General features: G+C 47.6%; 1 protein-coding gene across 1 annotated transcript in view; it reads right to left on the bottom strand.

Moving 5' to 3' along the window:
• Positions 1-7421, bottom strand: part of SLC17A7 (solute carrier family 17 member 7) — a 57589-nt gene extending 50168 nt beyond the window's left edge. The window contains exon 1 of the mRNA XM_081167218.1: positions 6563-7421. Coding sequence (XP_081023344.1) covers positions 6563-6624 — 62 coding nt within the window. The 5' untranslated portion in view covers positions 6625-7421. The remainder of the gene's footprint in view (positions 1-6562) is intronic.
• Positions 7422-16960: the final 9539 nt, after the last annotated feature.

Here is a 16960-nt window from a genome sequence, read left to right as displayed (position 1 = left end):
TTATAGAGCGAAAAATACGGTAGGGAAGATATGTAAAGAGAAAGTAAAGGGAGCCGCAGGAGAACAGATTTATTATTTTTAATTTCATTTATTTCCTACCTTTCCTCCAAGGAGATCTGAGTAGCATACAAAGACCCCACTAAGCATTTTATCCTCGCCACAGCCCTGGGCGACAGGATGGGCTGAGAGAAAGACTAGGCCGAGCGTTAACCCATTAAGAATCAGCGCTGAGTGAGGATTTGAACTTGGACCTCTCCGCCGCAGGCCAACGCTCTTGCCTCATGAACAAATGGGTAAGGAAATGGAAAGGCTTAGGTGATGTTATAGGTGATGGAGACTCAGGAGTTTGAGTTTATACCGACAAAGTTCATGCGAAGAGTGTGGGGAGCTCATCCTTTTGTATGAAAGAAATTAGAATTAAACATCAAACTCTGTATTGCCTTGTCATTCCAGACTGGTGACATAAATACGCCCCCAGTTAATGAAAAAGTCCCCCTCTGCCACTGTGCGCACTGAGGATCAGGTTAGCAGAAAATGCACTCGAAAACTGTTGTAACAACCTTCAGGCTTTTGAATCTGTCCCTTTCTCCACCTCACCCCCCAGCCTTGGCTTTCAAAGACAGGGCAGCTTTGACTGTCTAGGGGCACCCATTTCACACACAAAATTTGTCTTGCTGCTTTGTTAGCTTTGGGAAATGATTTGCTGTTAGTCAGGATGTCATTGCTGGTGCAGGATGAGGGTGTCTTGAACCTTAACACAGGAATTGTGCCTGTCTGGGTCACTCACACCAAAGTCCGTCTGCCCAGCAGGGATTTCTTTGAGTCTGCATTTTTTAAAGATAACACACCTGAACTGCACTTCCCAGACTAGTGACTTTGATAAGAATTAGGGATGGGCAAATTGGTGCGTTTCAGTTTCTCTCTTTTTCTCCCCAGTCCTAAGTCCAGTTCTGCTCATTTCTGGAACAGTTTTTGTGTGTGTGTTTAATCAGTCCTTATAAAAATTAATGATCATTTTTGGCTTAATTTTTCCTAATATGCACATTGTTGTAAGATTCTCCCCCCCCCCAAATAAACACATTTTTGCAAAGTGTTTTGAAAGTTATTTTCACTAATATGTGCATTTTTATACACACTTTCCCCTAGTATATGCATTTTTGAAAAACGTAATACTTGGCTGAAGAACTGCATAGTGTTTTTATTTTATTTTTTAAGAGCAAATTTTGAAGGCAGGCTGCATTTCTGTTTTGGTATTGTTTTGGAAAGCACAGAACCATTAAGTCCACCTTTAAATGCAAAGTCTACCGCCCCAGTCAGAATGCGTTTATCCCCTCCCTCTTGAATTCATCTGATTATTGACTCAAAGATGCCCATCAGTACCCCAAAATGCATGTTTTAGAGGAGAATCCATCGATTTCCCCTAAAGCAGGCAGGATCACACTGTCTGCTTCAGAGCTGTGTGGTGGGCTTGGGCTCCCCGCTTTCCTAAATGACCCCACCTCCTTGCCACCGTCAGCTCTGCCTGTTGATTTATTCTCCCGTAAGCCCAATTGGCGTCATTGTCCACAAGGAGCAGGGAAGGCAAGCAAAGGCAGGCTGCTACGCTTTCGCCTTGCTCGTGCCCCGCTTGCAAGTGAGTAGGCAGCTACAGCAGGCAAAAGGATCAGGGCCATGGAGAGGAGCTGGGGAGACCCTGCTGGGGTGTGGGCCTTGGGAGATGGCCCCAAATCCCAATCCCAGGTTCCAGGGGGCAGGGGAGACGGTCCTTAAGGCACCAGCATATAGAGAACACATATTCCTGGTTATTATGAGGTCACCATTAATGAAAGGAACAGTGCTGAAGAATGAATGTGCTTCCTGAAAGTTCCCTTTAAGAGGCCACGAGAGAGCAATGCAATAAAACTTGCATGAAATACACAGACAGCCTCATTGCATCTCCCTGATGAAATGCAGATCACCCGACGTCACACCTAGATTAAAATTTAGCAGAGCTACCAGGGGCAGTGTGTGTGTGTGTGTGTGTGTGTGAGAGAGAGAGAGAGAGAGAAATAAAGTTGCTTTGGGGGCACATGTGGCTCATTGGCCACCTCTGATCCAACTCCTCCTCCTGATTTATGAATCAAACCCATCTAAAGTAATCCGGCTGAAATATTAGCCTGGCCATTTCTCAAAGACTCCCAGGGTTGACAATGTCATGTGTTTCTAAGCCATCCTTTTCCCTTTCCAGTGGGCTGCCACCACCCTTAGAGTATGGATGCTCATCTTGGAATGTCCTACCTGAACCTCATCCTTTTAGACTTACTTCCCACTCAAGTGAGCATTCATAGGCTTGGTCCTCAAAAGACCTGCCTCCCAAGTTGCAGGCTGCAAAGTGAAGGGGCCTTGGGACGATTTGGCGGGATGAGGCGGAAGTCACAGCCAAAGCCAGAGGTTCTCCAAGCAGCTGTTGGCCGTTGGCAGATGTCACTTCCTAAACACCCACCCAAAGTCCCCAGAATGATGTTCTGTAATGACACTGATGGGAGCTTCCAGGAACTAATGATGGTCACCAGTGGAAGGTGTCATTCTGCCCCTCGAAAAAGGAGCTCCCCTTAAGCTGACCCTACGCCCTCAAGTAACGTAGCAATTTTGGAAGAGGAACCACATGGCCACGGTGACGAATTTCCACCCAACTTTGGGACCAGTTTACTTGCAGGATCACCTCACCCCATACTGGGCCCACTAAACCACATTGGTCTGCAGAACTGGCACTGCTATAAGTACTACTTAATACTTGCTTCATGCCTGTAAAAAACTGAACATTTTGTGTGGCACCACTACACTTTGGAACTTGCTGTTGACATTGGGCTGGTGATTTCACTGTGCTCTTTTCAGCAGCTGCTTAAAAACAATTTTGTTTGGGTAAGTCTGTAGAATGCTGAACTGTTTTCTTCTTTTTTTTTAAGCTACTGTTGATTTTCATCACCTTTTGAAATATTTTAATACTTGTTTTAACAACAGCTTTCAATGTTTTATTTTCTATTGCTGTAAATCATCTAGAGGGTTGTTTCTTTTTTACAATCAAGTAGTATATAATTTTCTTCAACAAATGAAATAAAAACCCACCTAACCCCACCCTTAAATTGACGAAGGGCTAATTGCCCTCCTCCCCTTCCATCAGTCCAAATTTGAATTGAAAGTTATGGTAATGTTTGGCTTAATTCTGCACCGGGCTCAATTCTATGTAAATCAGTCTGCTTAGAGGACCACAAAACATCCAGCCTAATTCTGTGGGTAGCTGTTTCTGACTAAGGGCACTTCTACACCAGGGATTTAAATGCAGAATTCCCACTCTTTGCCCTGCGAAAAGGTGAGGGGAAATTGGCATGGCAGAAGATGGCAGTACTTGATGAGGCATGGAAAGTGGTTTTAGCTGTCAGTAGGAGAACAAGGAATGGGCAGGTCTAAAGACCCTCAGCCTGGAAGTACCATTGCAGTGAGACCTTTTGACCCCCATCCTACACACTGCCTTTGTAACAGACATTTTATAAAGGGATTATATACAATGTAGGTGGAGAACCTTATAGCCAGGGGCCAAATGTGGCCCTCTATCTGGCTCTCCAGATTCTCTCGAGTCCTCACTGTCTCGCTGGCCAAGCATCACACCCCAAGAGTTTTTGCCTAGTTGGAATGTGCCCCTGAACTCTGATCATGCCTCTTGCTTGTCTAGATGGAGGGCAAGTGAGGGTCATGTGAGTGCGTGCAGAAACTGGCCTACTGTGCAAAGGCAATATTTGCATGCGTTGCTCCACCCACATCTGTCTCTGGCCCCGCCCACCATCTGGCCCTTGGAAGGTTTTCCAGAAGGGAATGTGGCCCTGAAGTGGAAAAGAGTTTCATATCCCTGATGTGCAGGGACCGACCCAGCCCTTAAAAACATCCAAATGCAATCCGAATTCTGCAGGATGAAAAGCCAGATTCTGCCATCCAAATGGATTGTGAAAAATAAACCCTTAATTTTGCATAATTAAGGCTGATTCCAAATTCAACTCTGCTGCCATAAGGTCTAGAAACCTTTGGATCTAGGCAAGTCAATTGAACAACTTTGGGGTTTTCCTAAAAAATATGGCAGCCCTAGTTATAGAATTTCCCTATTAGAAACATGCTTTATAAATGCTTCTGGTCCCCAGGCATCCACATTTGGGGGAAGGACGTTCTATTGCATCTGCACAGTTATCCATCTCAGCCAAACACGTCAAGAGCCACAGAATATATGTGAGTAAATATATTTATATATAGGGAGAGAGAGGCAAGAGAGATCTCCGTGTAGCCACTTATAACTCTGGTGAATATTTTATGAAGTTCTGCTATGACGGTGCATATTTCGAACTGGAACTCATGCCAGTTATGTAAAGCAATTTTGCTATGGCCGCCAACCTTTGCTTCCGTCTCCAAGGTGGGCTGGGAATTTTAATTTATTATTATTTTCCCTGCTTGGCTTAACTTTTTTTTTTTTTTTTAAAGAAAGCAACCATCCTCTAGCTGCATCAATCAGGACCTTGCGTGACCTCTCTGAGCCCTGGAGAGCTTTGGTTTGACAGAAACCTGGGAGGAGGAGGAAGAGGAGGAGGAGGAGGAGGAGGGTTGGTGAAATGGCAAGCCCCATTGCCCCTTAATTATAGAAAAGTTTGCTTCTTCAGTTGGGTCTGTGCCAAGTATCTAGACCCTACTGATCCCTAAATTAGGGTTGTGTTGAGCCATGATGGGTCTGGCTGCCCCGAGCCTTGAGGATCCACAGCTCATCTTGCTAAACTCCTGAAGGATTCCTCGCTTGCTCTCCTTTCCACCAGCTCCATTTCCCCACCCTAGAGAAACTGGCAACCTCTCCGAACTCAACCCCCGGTAGGCTTAAGGAGATAATATGGGTTTGATACATTCATAATCGCCACTGCTCTCTCCCGCCCACCTCCTATCTGACTGTTTTTAAGCCCATTCAGGGGCTGCTCTCCTCTCCTCTCTATTATTTCCCCTGTGCTGGTGGAGGAGAGATCAAATTTAATCAAGGGGAAAAAGAACACGGAGCATTCAGCCCGGCAAAATAAATAAATAAACCTAGATACATTGGGGAGTTGTGTGTGTTGTGGGGTTGGCGGGGTAGATTACCGCATGGGGGGGCAGATGAATGGATGAAGGTTAAAAATAGAAATTTGTTTCCCTCCTCTTGTTTTTATTGCATTCACCTCTTTCTCCACCCCCCTCACCACTCCCTGCTTTCCTGATGACCCAACATGCAATGGTTAGTAAGAGTTAAGTGTTAAGTGGTGACATGGTAAAGCCAAAAGTGCCAGGGAGGGAGGAGAGAGGGTGGGGTTTTTTAATGCAATTGTTAAGGCCAAAGCAATAACAACAAAAATTTGTTTTGCACATGTGGTTCAAGCAAACAAGCAGAACAGGATGATGCAAAAGACACCCAAATGCCCAGGTTTGCAGCAGAGAGAGAGAGAGAGAGAGAGAGAGAGAGAGAGAGAGAGAGAGAGAGAGAGACTCCATCTGGCTAAAAGCAAGGGAAGAGAGTTTTAAAAATAAACTGGATGGAAGGTGGATTGGTGGAGAGGGAGGGGTGAATAGGGCTGTGGTGGAGATGATGTACGTGCAGGACAAAAGTTGCGAGGAAAAGGAAGAGGTATGTTGAGGGAGAGAGCTTGTGGAAGAGTGTCAGAAAAGATAATAAGGCTGCGCACACAGCATACATTCAAAGCACACTTAAAACACACTTGCCCCACCCAAAGAATCCTGAAGTTTACTCCTTGTGGAGCTACAATTCCTAGGACCCTTAACATGCTACAGTTCCCAGGATTTGTGTGGGTGGGGGGAAGAACTGCACTTTAAACATTTGGTGTGTCTGCAGCTGGAAAGTGGGCCTGTGACAATTGGGTGTGACCCTCAGTCCCTGAGCACAAGACTGTATGTGACATATTCTCTTCACCCCCCCCCATGTTATCCTCACAACAGTCCTGCAAAGTAGGTTTGACCTGAGAGGTGGCCATTGGCCTGAGGTTACCCAGCGAGCCTCCTGGCTGAGTGGGGGTTTGGAGCCTAAGCCTCTCCACAGGCTAATCACAGCACTCTAGCCATTATGCCGCACTTCCTATCCTGACCGCGAACAAGAGAATTTGCACTAGATCATATTGCTGGGACGAGGGAGCTGTGGTGACAGAGAAGGAGCACAAGGGGTTGTTGCAATAGGCTGCGTTAGTGTGAATGCAAGGGCACACTTGTGAGCCTACGTGCACACAGGGATGTGAGTCCACAGCATCTGGGTCTGCATATGTGGCTATGAGTGTACAAGGAGTGAGCATTCCCACTTCAGATCTGAACCATTGGCACGCCACACACACGCACACCCAATGACATTTATTAATAAGCTCAAGAAGTAGAAATACACAGAATATTGTTTGTGGGTAAAGCTAAACTGGAGCTTTGAACCAGCGCTCCTCCACCTAGTCTTCCCAACATTGCATTAAACTTCCTTCCAACGCTGAAAATATTGTTCACAGACACACACACACACTCCAAACCTTACCTGTTTAACTGCCCTAAGGTCCTCCCAGCGAACTTCCTTAATTCATCTGTCCGAATCTCCATGGCTTCTGGCTTCTTCTGCTAAAAGAAAGAGGCAGAGTCCCCCCGGGCTATGTCCCAGTATCACCTTTGGCGACACGGAGGTTAAAAATAAATTAAAGACTCCACCAAAACATCGCGGAGGCTTCTTTGGGGAGGGCGCGAGGTCACTGCTGGTGCGGTCGATAATAGGATCTCTTTATTTGTCCGTTTCCCCTTTCTTCTTTCCTTCTCTCGTTCTCTGTCCTCTCTTCTCCTTCCCTCGCTCTCTCTCTTTCTTCTTTCCCCCTCTTCCTCTTCTTCCCTCTTCCTGCAGCGCAAATCCTTTTCTTTTACACCCCCCTCTCTCTTATGGCACCACGATCTCAACTTGATGAACGGTGCGTGGGGATGCAACCATCACCGGCTCTGCCTGCCTGGCCCCGTGCCCGTTCCGCCACCGACACGGGCTTGAAGCGTCATTGGGGCAGCGTTTGCCCACATGCACTAATGCCCGTGCCCTGCGTGGGACGCTGCAGAGGCATCCGATCTCTCTCTTTCACACGCACACCTAGACAACTCCTCCCTCTCCTCAGGCAAGATTTCCACCAGCCTGGCTCGGGTCCGCCTCTCGCTCCCGGCCCCGAGAGGGTCTGCGAGGGGAGGCGCGGCGCTGCTCCGGGCCGGCGGAGAACTTTGAGCGTCCCAGAGAACTGGGCGGCGCCCGGAGAGGGGATTTCAGCACCGCGGAGAGCGACGCGCGCGGAGAGCGCAGGACTCCGGCGCGGGATTAAGGGACTCAATCTACGCGTGTGTGAGTGTGAGCGAGCGAGTGTGTGTGTGAGAGGGGGGGGGGATCTAGATAAGAGATTAGAGAGGTGTGGGGGATGGATAGGCGGACAGATAAAGAGTGCGCGGACAGAGAGCTTTATTAGGAGGAAAGCAGAGGTCGAGAGGAGGAAAGGGAGAGAAAGAGTGCACGAAAGAAAAAGAATAAAAGAAAGAACGGAAACTAGGAAAAGAGAGAGGAGGAGGACGAATGTATCGACCCGTTCTTATTTTTAGGGCTGGGAAGAGAAATACACTCTAATGAGGACGGACGGACGTCTGCAGGAAAAAAATAATAATGACACAATAAATACGAACGAGGGCTGTGCGTCCCTCTCTGGAGAAAGAGGAGCGAGCAACGGGAGAGCGTGTGCGTGCGCGAGTTCCCTGCAAGTCCCGGCCGCGTCCCAAGAGGAAGGCAGGCAAACAGCTCCGTCATTAATCTTTCAAAAGTACTTAACTAAGCAGAGGCAGGAGGAAGCTGGGAAGGGCTTAGGGAGCGGAGCAACTGCAGACCCAGCAGGTCAAACAGACAGCGGCGCGGAGGTGCCTCTTTGCTGGCGGAGGCAAAGGGAGGCTGCTTCCCCTCCCGAGACCTCAGACGCGCCCGGGGCTGGGAGATCAGATGGGGGCGGGGGGAGAGATAGAGAGGTCTCCTGAGAAACTGCTCAGTAGAACACCTGCAGACCTGGGAATGGATTCCGCTCGTTCCCACGATACAGCCCAGCAGCACCCGATTACTCGGGCACTCCGGGGTGTGTTGCGTAACAAGGGGGGCGGGGAGGTGCTGCTGATCCATAGCTTTTCTGCTTTTCTGCAAGGCGACCGTTCCTCTATCTCCGCGCGGGGCCTTTCCCAACATGTTAAGCTGGGACTCGGGGTTTCTAAGGAATTGTGTTGGACTCTGGAGACGATGGAATTCGCTCCCGCAAAGAGGCAGTGACGGGCACCAAGTTGGGGGGGCTTTGAAGGAGGATCAGACAAATTCGTGGAGATTAAGGATAGCAATGGCTGCTAGACTCTGATGCTTCTGAGTATCGATTGCTCAGGGTTGCCATATTTCAAAAAGTAAACAACAGGACACCCCGAAAGTTGTTGAGCTAAGACAAAACACAAAGTTGCTGAGCTTTTTAAAAAACAAAAACCGAGAAACCATGATTTTTCGGTTCACTTCTCTAAGATCTAGGACAAAGCACTTTTTGGAAATTCCTGGACATCAATTCCGCCTTTGAACTTCCAGTAATGTCCGGGGAAAGTAAGACGTATGGTAGCCCTACGTTTGCTAGAAAGGGCTGGGTGGGAGAGGACTCTTGTGCTCACGTGTCCTGCTTGTGGGTTTCTCACAGGTATCTGGTTGGCTACGGTGAGAGCAGGATGCTGGACTAGATAGGTCTTTATCCTGATTCAGCAGGGATATTCTCCATGTTCTCCTGTTGTGAGCACATGATGATTTCATGAGTAGTAAGGGCACGAAGCAACCCATTCACAGGATCTTTCCAGGGAAAATGGCATGGCCAACCCCTTGTGACATGGGCTTCCAGTTGGCATGCACTTATGGGGTTGCTTCTGAGAGAGAGAGAGAGAGAGAGAGAGAGAGAGAGAGAGAACAGCCCAACACTCCCTGGTTTGTGTGTTCGCAATACATTATACACAGTGTGGCCACTGTGTTTTCTACTGTGGCCAACTGCAAAACAGAAAAGGGCTCCTGGACTTTAATTGAGAGTATATTAGTAGGTGGAACTTGCATGACAAACAGCATCTGCTGAACGTTGTCTCCGCAGCAAAATCCTGTATTAAAGGTTCAGGAGTCCTGTCCTCCACATTCTGGGCAGTGCAATATGGGACTGATGTGTTTCACTTGAGTAATACTATCCTTTTGTGCCATAGAGAGAAGTGTGCTTGTGTGGCTTCCTTTTGTCCTCACTGACATCAGCAGAAGCTGATGAGGGCTTTTTTGTTTGCTTGCTTTTTGGGTTAGGCAGATGCATATTTTATTGATTGGTTGATTGGTTGAATGAGTGATGGATCACATATTTAGCCTTCTCTTCCACCAAGGAGCTCAGCATGGGATGCATTGGAGTTTAATTCCCAAAGTAGCCCACCAAGAGAACCTATGGCGAACCTGTGGTCCTTCCAATCCCCATCACCCCTGATGACTGGCCATGCTGGCTAGGGCTGATGGAAGTTGTAATCCAACCCCTGGAGAGCTACAGCCAGGTCACCCCACACAGGCTGAGAGATAACAAGTGGTATAAGGCCCCCTCAGCCAGCTTCATGGCAGGGGGTTAGAACTAAGTTGACTAGTTCAATGATGGTTTTGGGGGGCATTCTTCTTAATAAAATAAAAGAGTTCAGTGAAAAATGACTTTTTAAATATGCATGTGCGTATTTTCAAGGAAATTATAAAATAGAACTTCATATACCATTATGAAAAAACCTAAGAATTGCCTTTTTGAATTACACACACACACTTTTACGCAAATTATACATCCTGCATATCATTACATTAGTGTAATAGTGCACCTATGCACACAAAACCCACCTACCCCCCAGCCACACTATAGAATTCAGGTTTTGGAGTTTATATAGAGCCTATAGCATAGTAAATATAATAGTAGCACAAGATAGGAGTTCAGAAAGTCTGCTCCCTGGTTAATTGGGTATTGAATTAGAAATTGATTATGTGGATAAATATCCTAGGAGAATCCACACATTTTAGTGCTTATTTCTAGACCTTCCCCCTTAAACGCATCACAAAAGCCAACCTTACAAGGGGGATTTTCCTTTGCCTGCATCCCTGGGTTCCGCAGGTTTTCTAAAACCAAAACACCTCCCCTTTGCAATTGCCCCATTACACCAGCAAAGCAAGCAGGAACTAGAGTTTTAGAGCAAAGGCGCTGATATTCCAGGCATTGTGACATGTCAGTCCAGGTAGGAGAAAGACACTAGAGGGGGAGAGGTCTTTTCTGGGTTCTTCATGAGCCGGGAGGGGGGATTAAGGAGCAGGGATGGGGGTTGCTGGGAAGCAAGAGTCCTCAAACACACACACACACACACCCTGAATGTCCTGCCCATCCCACCTTGCCATGCACAAAGCAGCTAAAAAGTGTGTGCTCTCAAGGACTTCCTAATGAGGTTTGTTCATAATTCTGATGGCAGGAGGCGGTGGAGGGTGGACTTAGGCCAAGCACAGGAAGCAGCAGGGGGAGGAAAGGAGGACTTGACACAGCAAAATGTCAAGAATTCAACCTGCAAAGGTCCTTGTTTCCCTCTGGTTTGTCGGCTCAGGAATTTCTCTCTAAAAACCTGGTTGCCAGACCAACTGCTGCTAACCAGATACACCTGCAGGGATGGCATCCAGCCTTGGCATCCCTGGGCACCTGCTGAGGCTCCTCACCCCACCAGGTGGCCCACAGCTGCTGACCTACTGCCCAGGGACCCTGGCTTCTCTTCTGTTGCTTCCAAGGTTTTAGTAGGGCTGCAGTGACAAGAGCAAGAAGGAGCAGGAGTAGCTTAAGAGAAGGATCCTAGAACAGGCATAGAGCGTCTGCTTTGCATGCAGAAGGTCCCGGGTTCAATCCTTAGCGTCTCCAGGTAAGGCTGGGAACATTCCCCTTTTGAAACCCTGGAGAGCCTCTGCCAGTCAGTGTAAGCAGAACTGAGCTAGATGGACCAATGGTTTGACTCTGCATAAAGCTATATTGACAGTTTAGTCCATTTTCTTTCATAAAATTTATACACCACTTGGTTGTAACAACATCAACAACAACAAATGCTTCAAAGCATTTTACAAAAAATATATAAAACAGTACAGGCATACCTCAGAGATATTGTGGGTTTGGTTCCAGACCACCTGAGTGAATATTGCAATAAAGCGAGTCACACAATTTTATTGGTTTCCTAGTGCATATAAAAGTTATGTTTGCACTGTACTGTGAAGCCGGGCCCTCTTGGAAGGAAGGGAAAAACTTGGCTCTAGCCCTAGCCAGCTCCACTCCTGTGGCTAGAAGGGGGACTTCCTTCCCCTGGAAGTGTCTGGGCTGCCTGAGGCTTGTACCCATGTCCTTGGAAGGAGCAATACAACCATCCTTCAGAATTCACACTGTCGTAATTCTCCAGCCAAGTGATGTGTACAGAAATCCATATGCTCTTGCAAAGTGTGCATATAAATGCGTATGCGAATGAAAGAAACATTAAAATGCACCACATCAGGGGAAGTTGCTTGCAAATATGTGCATGTTATTCAAAACTGTATACAAAAAAAATGTGTTTATTAGGTGAAATTCGCACTAAAATACTGGTGAATTTTCATGAGTATTAGTTTAACTAAAATCTGCAAATTGCAGAAATGTGGAGAACTGAATTTGAGATTGGGAATACTGAGAAGCAGAGAGTTTCGAAACGGACAGCTTTGTCCATCCCTAGTGAGGACTCAGCCAATGAGTGGGGAGCTTTCCTTTGCTGAATATGCAAGTTCTCAGGTATCTCCATCAGGTGCCAAGCCCCCTCTACACACACACACACACACACAGAGAGAGAGAGAGAGAGAGAGAGAGAGAGAGAGAGAGAGAAAGAGAGAGAGAGAGAATGCCCTTTTGATGAAATCGTTGGAAACATGGCAGAATATACAAAGGTATACACTGTCAGAAACAGCTGGACACACCGACAATTTAAAAATAACTCTTTAATCAGTTGACAAGTTTAGTCCTGAGGCTAGCGCTCTGATCCTCTGCATGTGTACATGCCATACATTTAAAGCACATCCCCCCAAAGAACTAAAATTCCTAGCATCCTTAAAAACTACAGTTCCCAGGATTCTTTTTGGGGGGAGCCATGTGCTTTAAATCTACTTTAAATCGTGTCTGCGCAATTTCCACTGTGGCACTGGGGTCTCCCTTTCAGCTAAGGATTGCAGCTTACACTTTTGCAAACCAGGGCTTCAAGGAAGCCCAGCCAATCATCCTTCATCCCTCCCTCATGAGAGACGGGGACTTCTGTTTCGGACTTGGAGGGCCCCACCAGGGCCAGATTTAGGTTTGATGAGGCCCTAAGCCACTGAAGGTAATGGGGCCCTTTATATGTCCAGCTGTCAACAACAAATTGTCACTGTTTTTTGTTGTTGAATATATGCTATATGGCAATTTATGGACCTAATAGGTATCTAAAACCATTTGCACATGTTGTCATGCAACCAGGCCATGCAGAATGTAGGCACCCTATATATAGAAATGAGCAAACCAGTGATATTTTAGGGAGCAGGGGAGCAGGCGGGGCCCATTACTTACATCATAGGAGCCTACACAACACAAAACACTCTTGCTGTATGTAGGTTTTATTTTATTTGTTTTTTGTATCTTATATTTTGCAAATGTACATCCATTGTGGGTTTTTTCCTTTAATTTTTTTGGGGGGCCCCAAGAGAGTGGGACCCTAAACTATAGCTTGTTTAGCTTATATGTAAATCCCTGCAAACAGGCAGAGGCAAGAAGATGTCAGGATTGTCAGAGGCTGGCTCATCTCTCAGCCTCCACTAGGCTCTGGGGATAGGCCAGCTGTCAGCTGAGTCACAGACGGCCAGGGAGTTGGCTGCTCTGGATGAGGAGTGTGACTCTGGAAGGGAAGGAGGGAGGGAGGGGGGACCCAGCGGGACCCAGATGGCGCTGTGTGTCGGGATGAAGAAAGGGCTGATGTACGGGAAGGAGCCAGTAGCGCTGAGGGCAAAGGGGAGATGAGTTGAAGACAGGAAGCTTCCTTACAGCAAGTCATGATAACACAGGGAACTGCTTTATACTGACTCAGACGTCTGGTCCACCTAGCTCAGTACTGTCTGGCCAGCAGTGAATTCCCAGGGTGTCTCTCAGACTTACCTGGAGATGCTGGGGTTTGAACCTGCGACCTTCTGAATGCAAAGCAGATGCTCTACCACTGAGCTATGGCTCTTCTCATCCACTCTGGCTGTCCGCTGCTCCCCATCACCTCTCCCCACTTGCAATACCGCAAGGCTTGCTGTGTGCTGGGAGAGAATAAAACCGCAACGCAAACCCAGCCAGGTTTGTGGTCTGGCCAGGCTGTTCCTTTCAGTCTCTGCAGTGAAGGTCCATAACCACATTCAAGACCAAAGAGCCTGATAGCAGGGGTGGGAAGCCTTTTTTTTCAGCCAGAGGGTCACATTCCCTTCCGGGCAACTTTTGAGGTCACATGACACGGGTGGGTGGAGCCAAACATGGGCGGAGCAAGGAATGTAAATTTTTATCTTTGTACGGTAGGCTAGTTTTGACACACGCTCCTCCAGGCAACCCAAGAGGCATAACCATGAGTTCAAGGACACATTCCAACTAGGAAAACAGAATTGGGATGTCCAGCTGGGCCATAACAAGGTGTGGCCTGGGGAATGTTCTGAGTGCCATATAGAAAGGTCTGGAGAGCCACATCCAGCCTTCCAGGCCTGAGGTTCCCCTCTCCTGCTTTCTGGGTGCAAAGGAAGCTATCTTACACCACATCGGGATACTATTGTTATTATTATTATTACTATTATTACAATTGATTCATTAATCTTCAAAACTAGCGTCTAAGACAATTTACAGATGAGATAATTAAAAACAGTTAAAGCTCAAAGGCAGTTCCTCCAACTTGCCCAGTGTTTTCTAGTTCATCCAGAGTCTCAGGCCAAGGCCTTTCTCAGTGGTGGACTTTGGCGTCTCAAATTTCAGTGGCACCCTTTGCAATGCCAAAATTCGGCTTGTGTCCCCACCTCTCACCTTCTGTTGGGCATCATAACTGCAGCCCTGCAGAAGCTCCACATGCGATGTGACAGAAGCAGACACACTCTTCTAGATTGGCCGTTGTCTTTCGCATCATCTGATCCTTGACCCTTTCTACTGGAAAGACATGGGACCAAACCTCAGATTTCCTGCATGCGAAGCTAGACTACCACTAAGTTCTTATGGTCCCTCCCCTTGAAGATGTCTAGGTGGGAATCTAGGGACTCCTGGATTCTCCGGAAGAAAGAATAAATGATGCCTAAGTTAGTTTTCCGTCCTCCATACACCGCTGTCAGGGGCGGACTTTGGTCTTTCGAATTTCAGGGGCCAAAATCCCCCTCCCAGCATCCCACCTTCCATTCTGCTCAATTCGCATGGTCAGAGTTGAGCCACCCTGTGGCGCTCCCTGGGCTTGGCACCCAGTGTGATGGAACAGGTTGCCCTGCCCTAAATCCACCTCTGCTGCTATGAGATAATACCCACCATCTCTGGCTCTTGGCTATGCCCACCGAGGCTGATGGGTGTTGTAGTTCCCCCACATCTGGAGGGCCAAAGATCCTACAACCCTTGCACTAACTGCGCAATCCTATGCATGTTGACTTTGGGGTAAACCCCACCAGCTTCAACAGGGCTTGGTCCCAGGGAAATGGGTATATAGGACTGCAGCCTCAAACCTCTGTCTCTTTGAAATTAAAGAAAGTGTCCAGGGTACAAGAAGACTGCTGTTTCAACCATGCAGCAACATTTGGGAGAGCCCCAGGGCCTATGGGAGACAGAAGGCTCCACCAATCTGTGCCCTGAGCCCAGCACGGTCCTTAACGCAGCTTCCCTGCTGCTCTCCAAGCAGGACAGGAGGATGGAGGATGGTGGAAGGTGGTGCAAGCAGCGTGAACTCTATGGGAGAGGAAATGCCAGAGATGAACCACTGGCTGCATGAAGTACAAGCAGAGAAGTACTTGAGCAAATTGACAGTACCCTGCTGTCTTTTGGGGACGGGGGGGGGGAGGCAGGGGGGTCGATGAGGGGAGAATATTTAAGCAGCCTGTTTTTTGCAATGCTAGAATTCCTTCCACAAGAACTAACTCCCCCAGATACGCTTTTCCAGCAGTGTAACAACCTGCTAGACGCTGAAATGGATATCTCAGGGTTTTAGTCCCACCCCCACCCTGCCCTCCCCCCACCCCACTCCTGCAAAAGGCCTTGGAGAATTTGTGAAAGTGCTCGGTTGTTTAAAATACCTTCACTTGCCCTCACTATCTCTCTCAATTGCCTTCATTTGCCCAAAGTTGGTTAATGATGTGGATCCACATTATACTGAACAGTGGTCAATTATAAAAAAAATCCCTTCCAGTAGCACCTTAAAGACCAACTAAGTTAGTTCTTGGTATGAGCTTTCGTGTGCATGCACACTTCTTCAGATACCCTTCCACTTTCAGGTATCTGAAGAAGTGTGCATGCACACGAAAGCTCATACCAAGAACTAACTTAGTTGGTCTTTAAGGTGCTACTGGAAGGGATTTTTTTTATTTTGACTATGGCAGACCAACACGGCTACCTATCTACAAGTGGTCAATTATGTCATCCCATCCAACATATGACACCAGCCTGTTCACTTCAGCTGGATGTCACTTGACTCCGACTCGTCTCCGCTCCAGCCAGCATGGCCAGTGGGTCAAGGATGATGATGGAAGTTGCGTCCCAGTGGTATCTGGAAAGTCAGTGAGGTTTGTGTCCCTGCTGCTACATCTTACCTGATTGGGTGGGATCACCCATGTGACTAATTCAAGGCGGGGATATAAGTAGTAGCCAAGTGAAACCAGGAAGTCAAAGAGTTTTTAGAAGTGAATATTCGCACAATATATATTTGCTTCCTCCAGCTTAGGGTAGGATAGGGAGGCAATGCCTTTGCAACTGATAAGCAGCCAGAGGGATAAAGTACGCAACCTCCAGTATGGTTCTTTCCTCTTTAACATGCTTGGGAAAAGCCCTTATGAGAAGAGGCAGTGTCGTATAGTGGTTAGAGTGTCAGACTAAAACCCTGGGAAGCTGGGGTTCAAATCCCCACTTAGCTATGAGGCTCACTGGGTGATCTTGGGCCAGTCACTCACTCTTCAGCCTAATCTACTTTATGTTAGGGTTACCAGATGTCCCCGGTTCCCAGGGACAGTTCCCGGATTTGCAAATCTGTCCCCGGACAAATTCTGTCCCCGGAATGTCCCCAGATTTGCAAATCGGTCCCCGGGAAATGTGGCAGCGGCACCCTCAGCAGCCCAGAGCCAGCCTGGTAGCGCAGTTGGCTCTGGCTGGCTTCAGGAGCTGAACGCCTGCCATTTTTCCTTGCCGGAAGTCCCCATATGATCATAAATTTATAAATTTAAAGCAATATCGTAGCTAAGAATCCTCGGAATTGTAGTTTGTTGTGGGTGCTGAGAGTTGCTAAGAGGCCCCTAGTTACCTCTCAGACCTATAATTGCCACAGTGCTTTAACTATCAACCCCTCTTCACAGCGGAGGGGGACTATGGGAGGGGAATGGGGAGGGGTGGTCTCCTAACAATTCTCAGAACTCGCAACAAACTACAGCTCCCAGAATCCTTTGAGGGAAGCCAGGGCTGTTTAAAGTGGCATCATAGTGCTTTAAACGTATGGCGTTAATAGGGCCATAGTTGGCCAAAGGGAGGGAGGGAGGAGGGCAAAGAATACGCCCTAGTGGGCTGGATTGGGCCCAGGAACCTGCAACTGCCAACCCTGTAAGGCAGGGGAGAGGAACCAGCACCTCCATGGCTTAATTACA

The sequence above is a fragment of the Podarcis bocagei genome, assembly GCF_964188305.1.
Source record: "Podarcis bocagei genome assembly, chromosome: 13".
NCBI lineage: Eukaryota > Metazoa > Chordata > Lepidosauria > Squamata > Lacertidae > Podarcis > Podarcis bocagei.
Note: the sequence above shows the minus strand (reverse complement) of the source record. Positions and strands in the feature narration are given on the sequence as shown.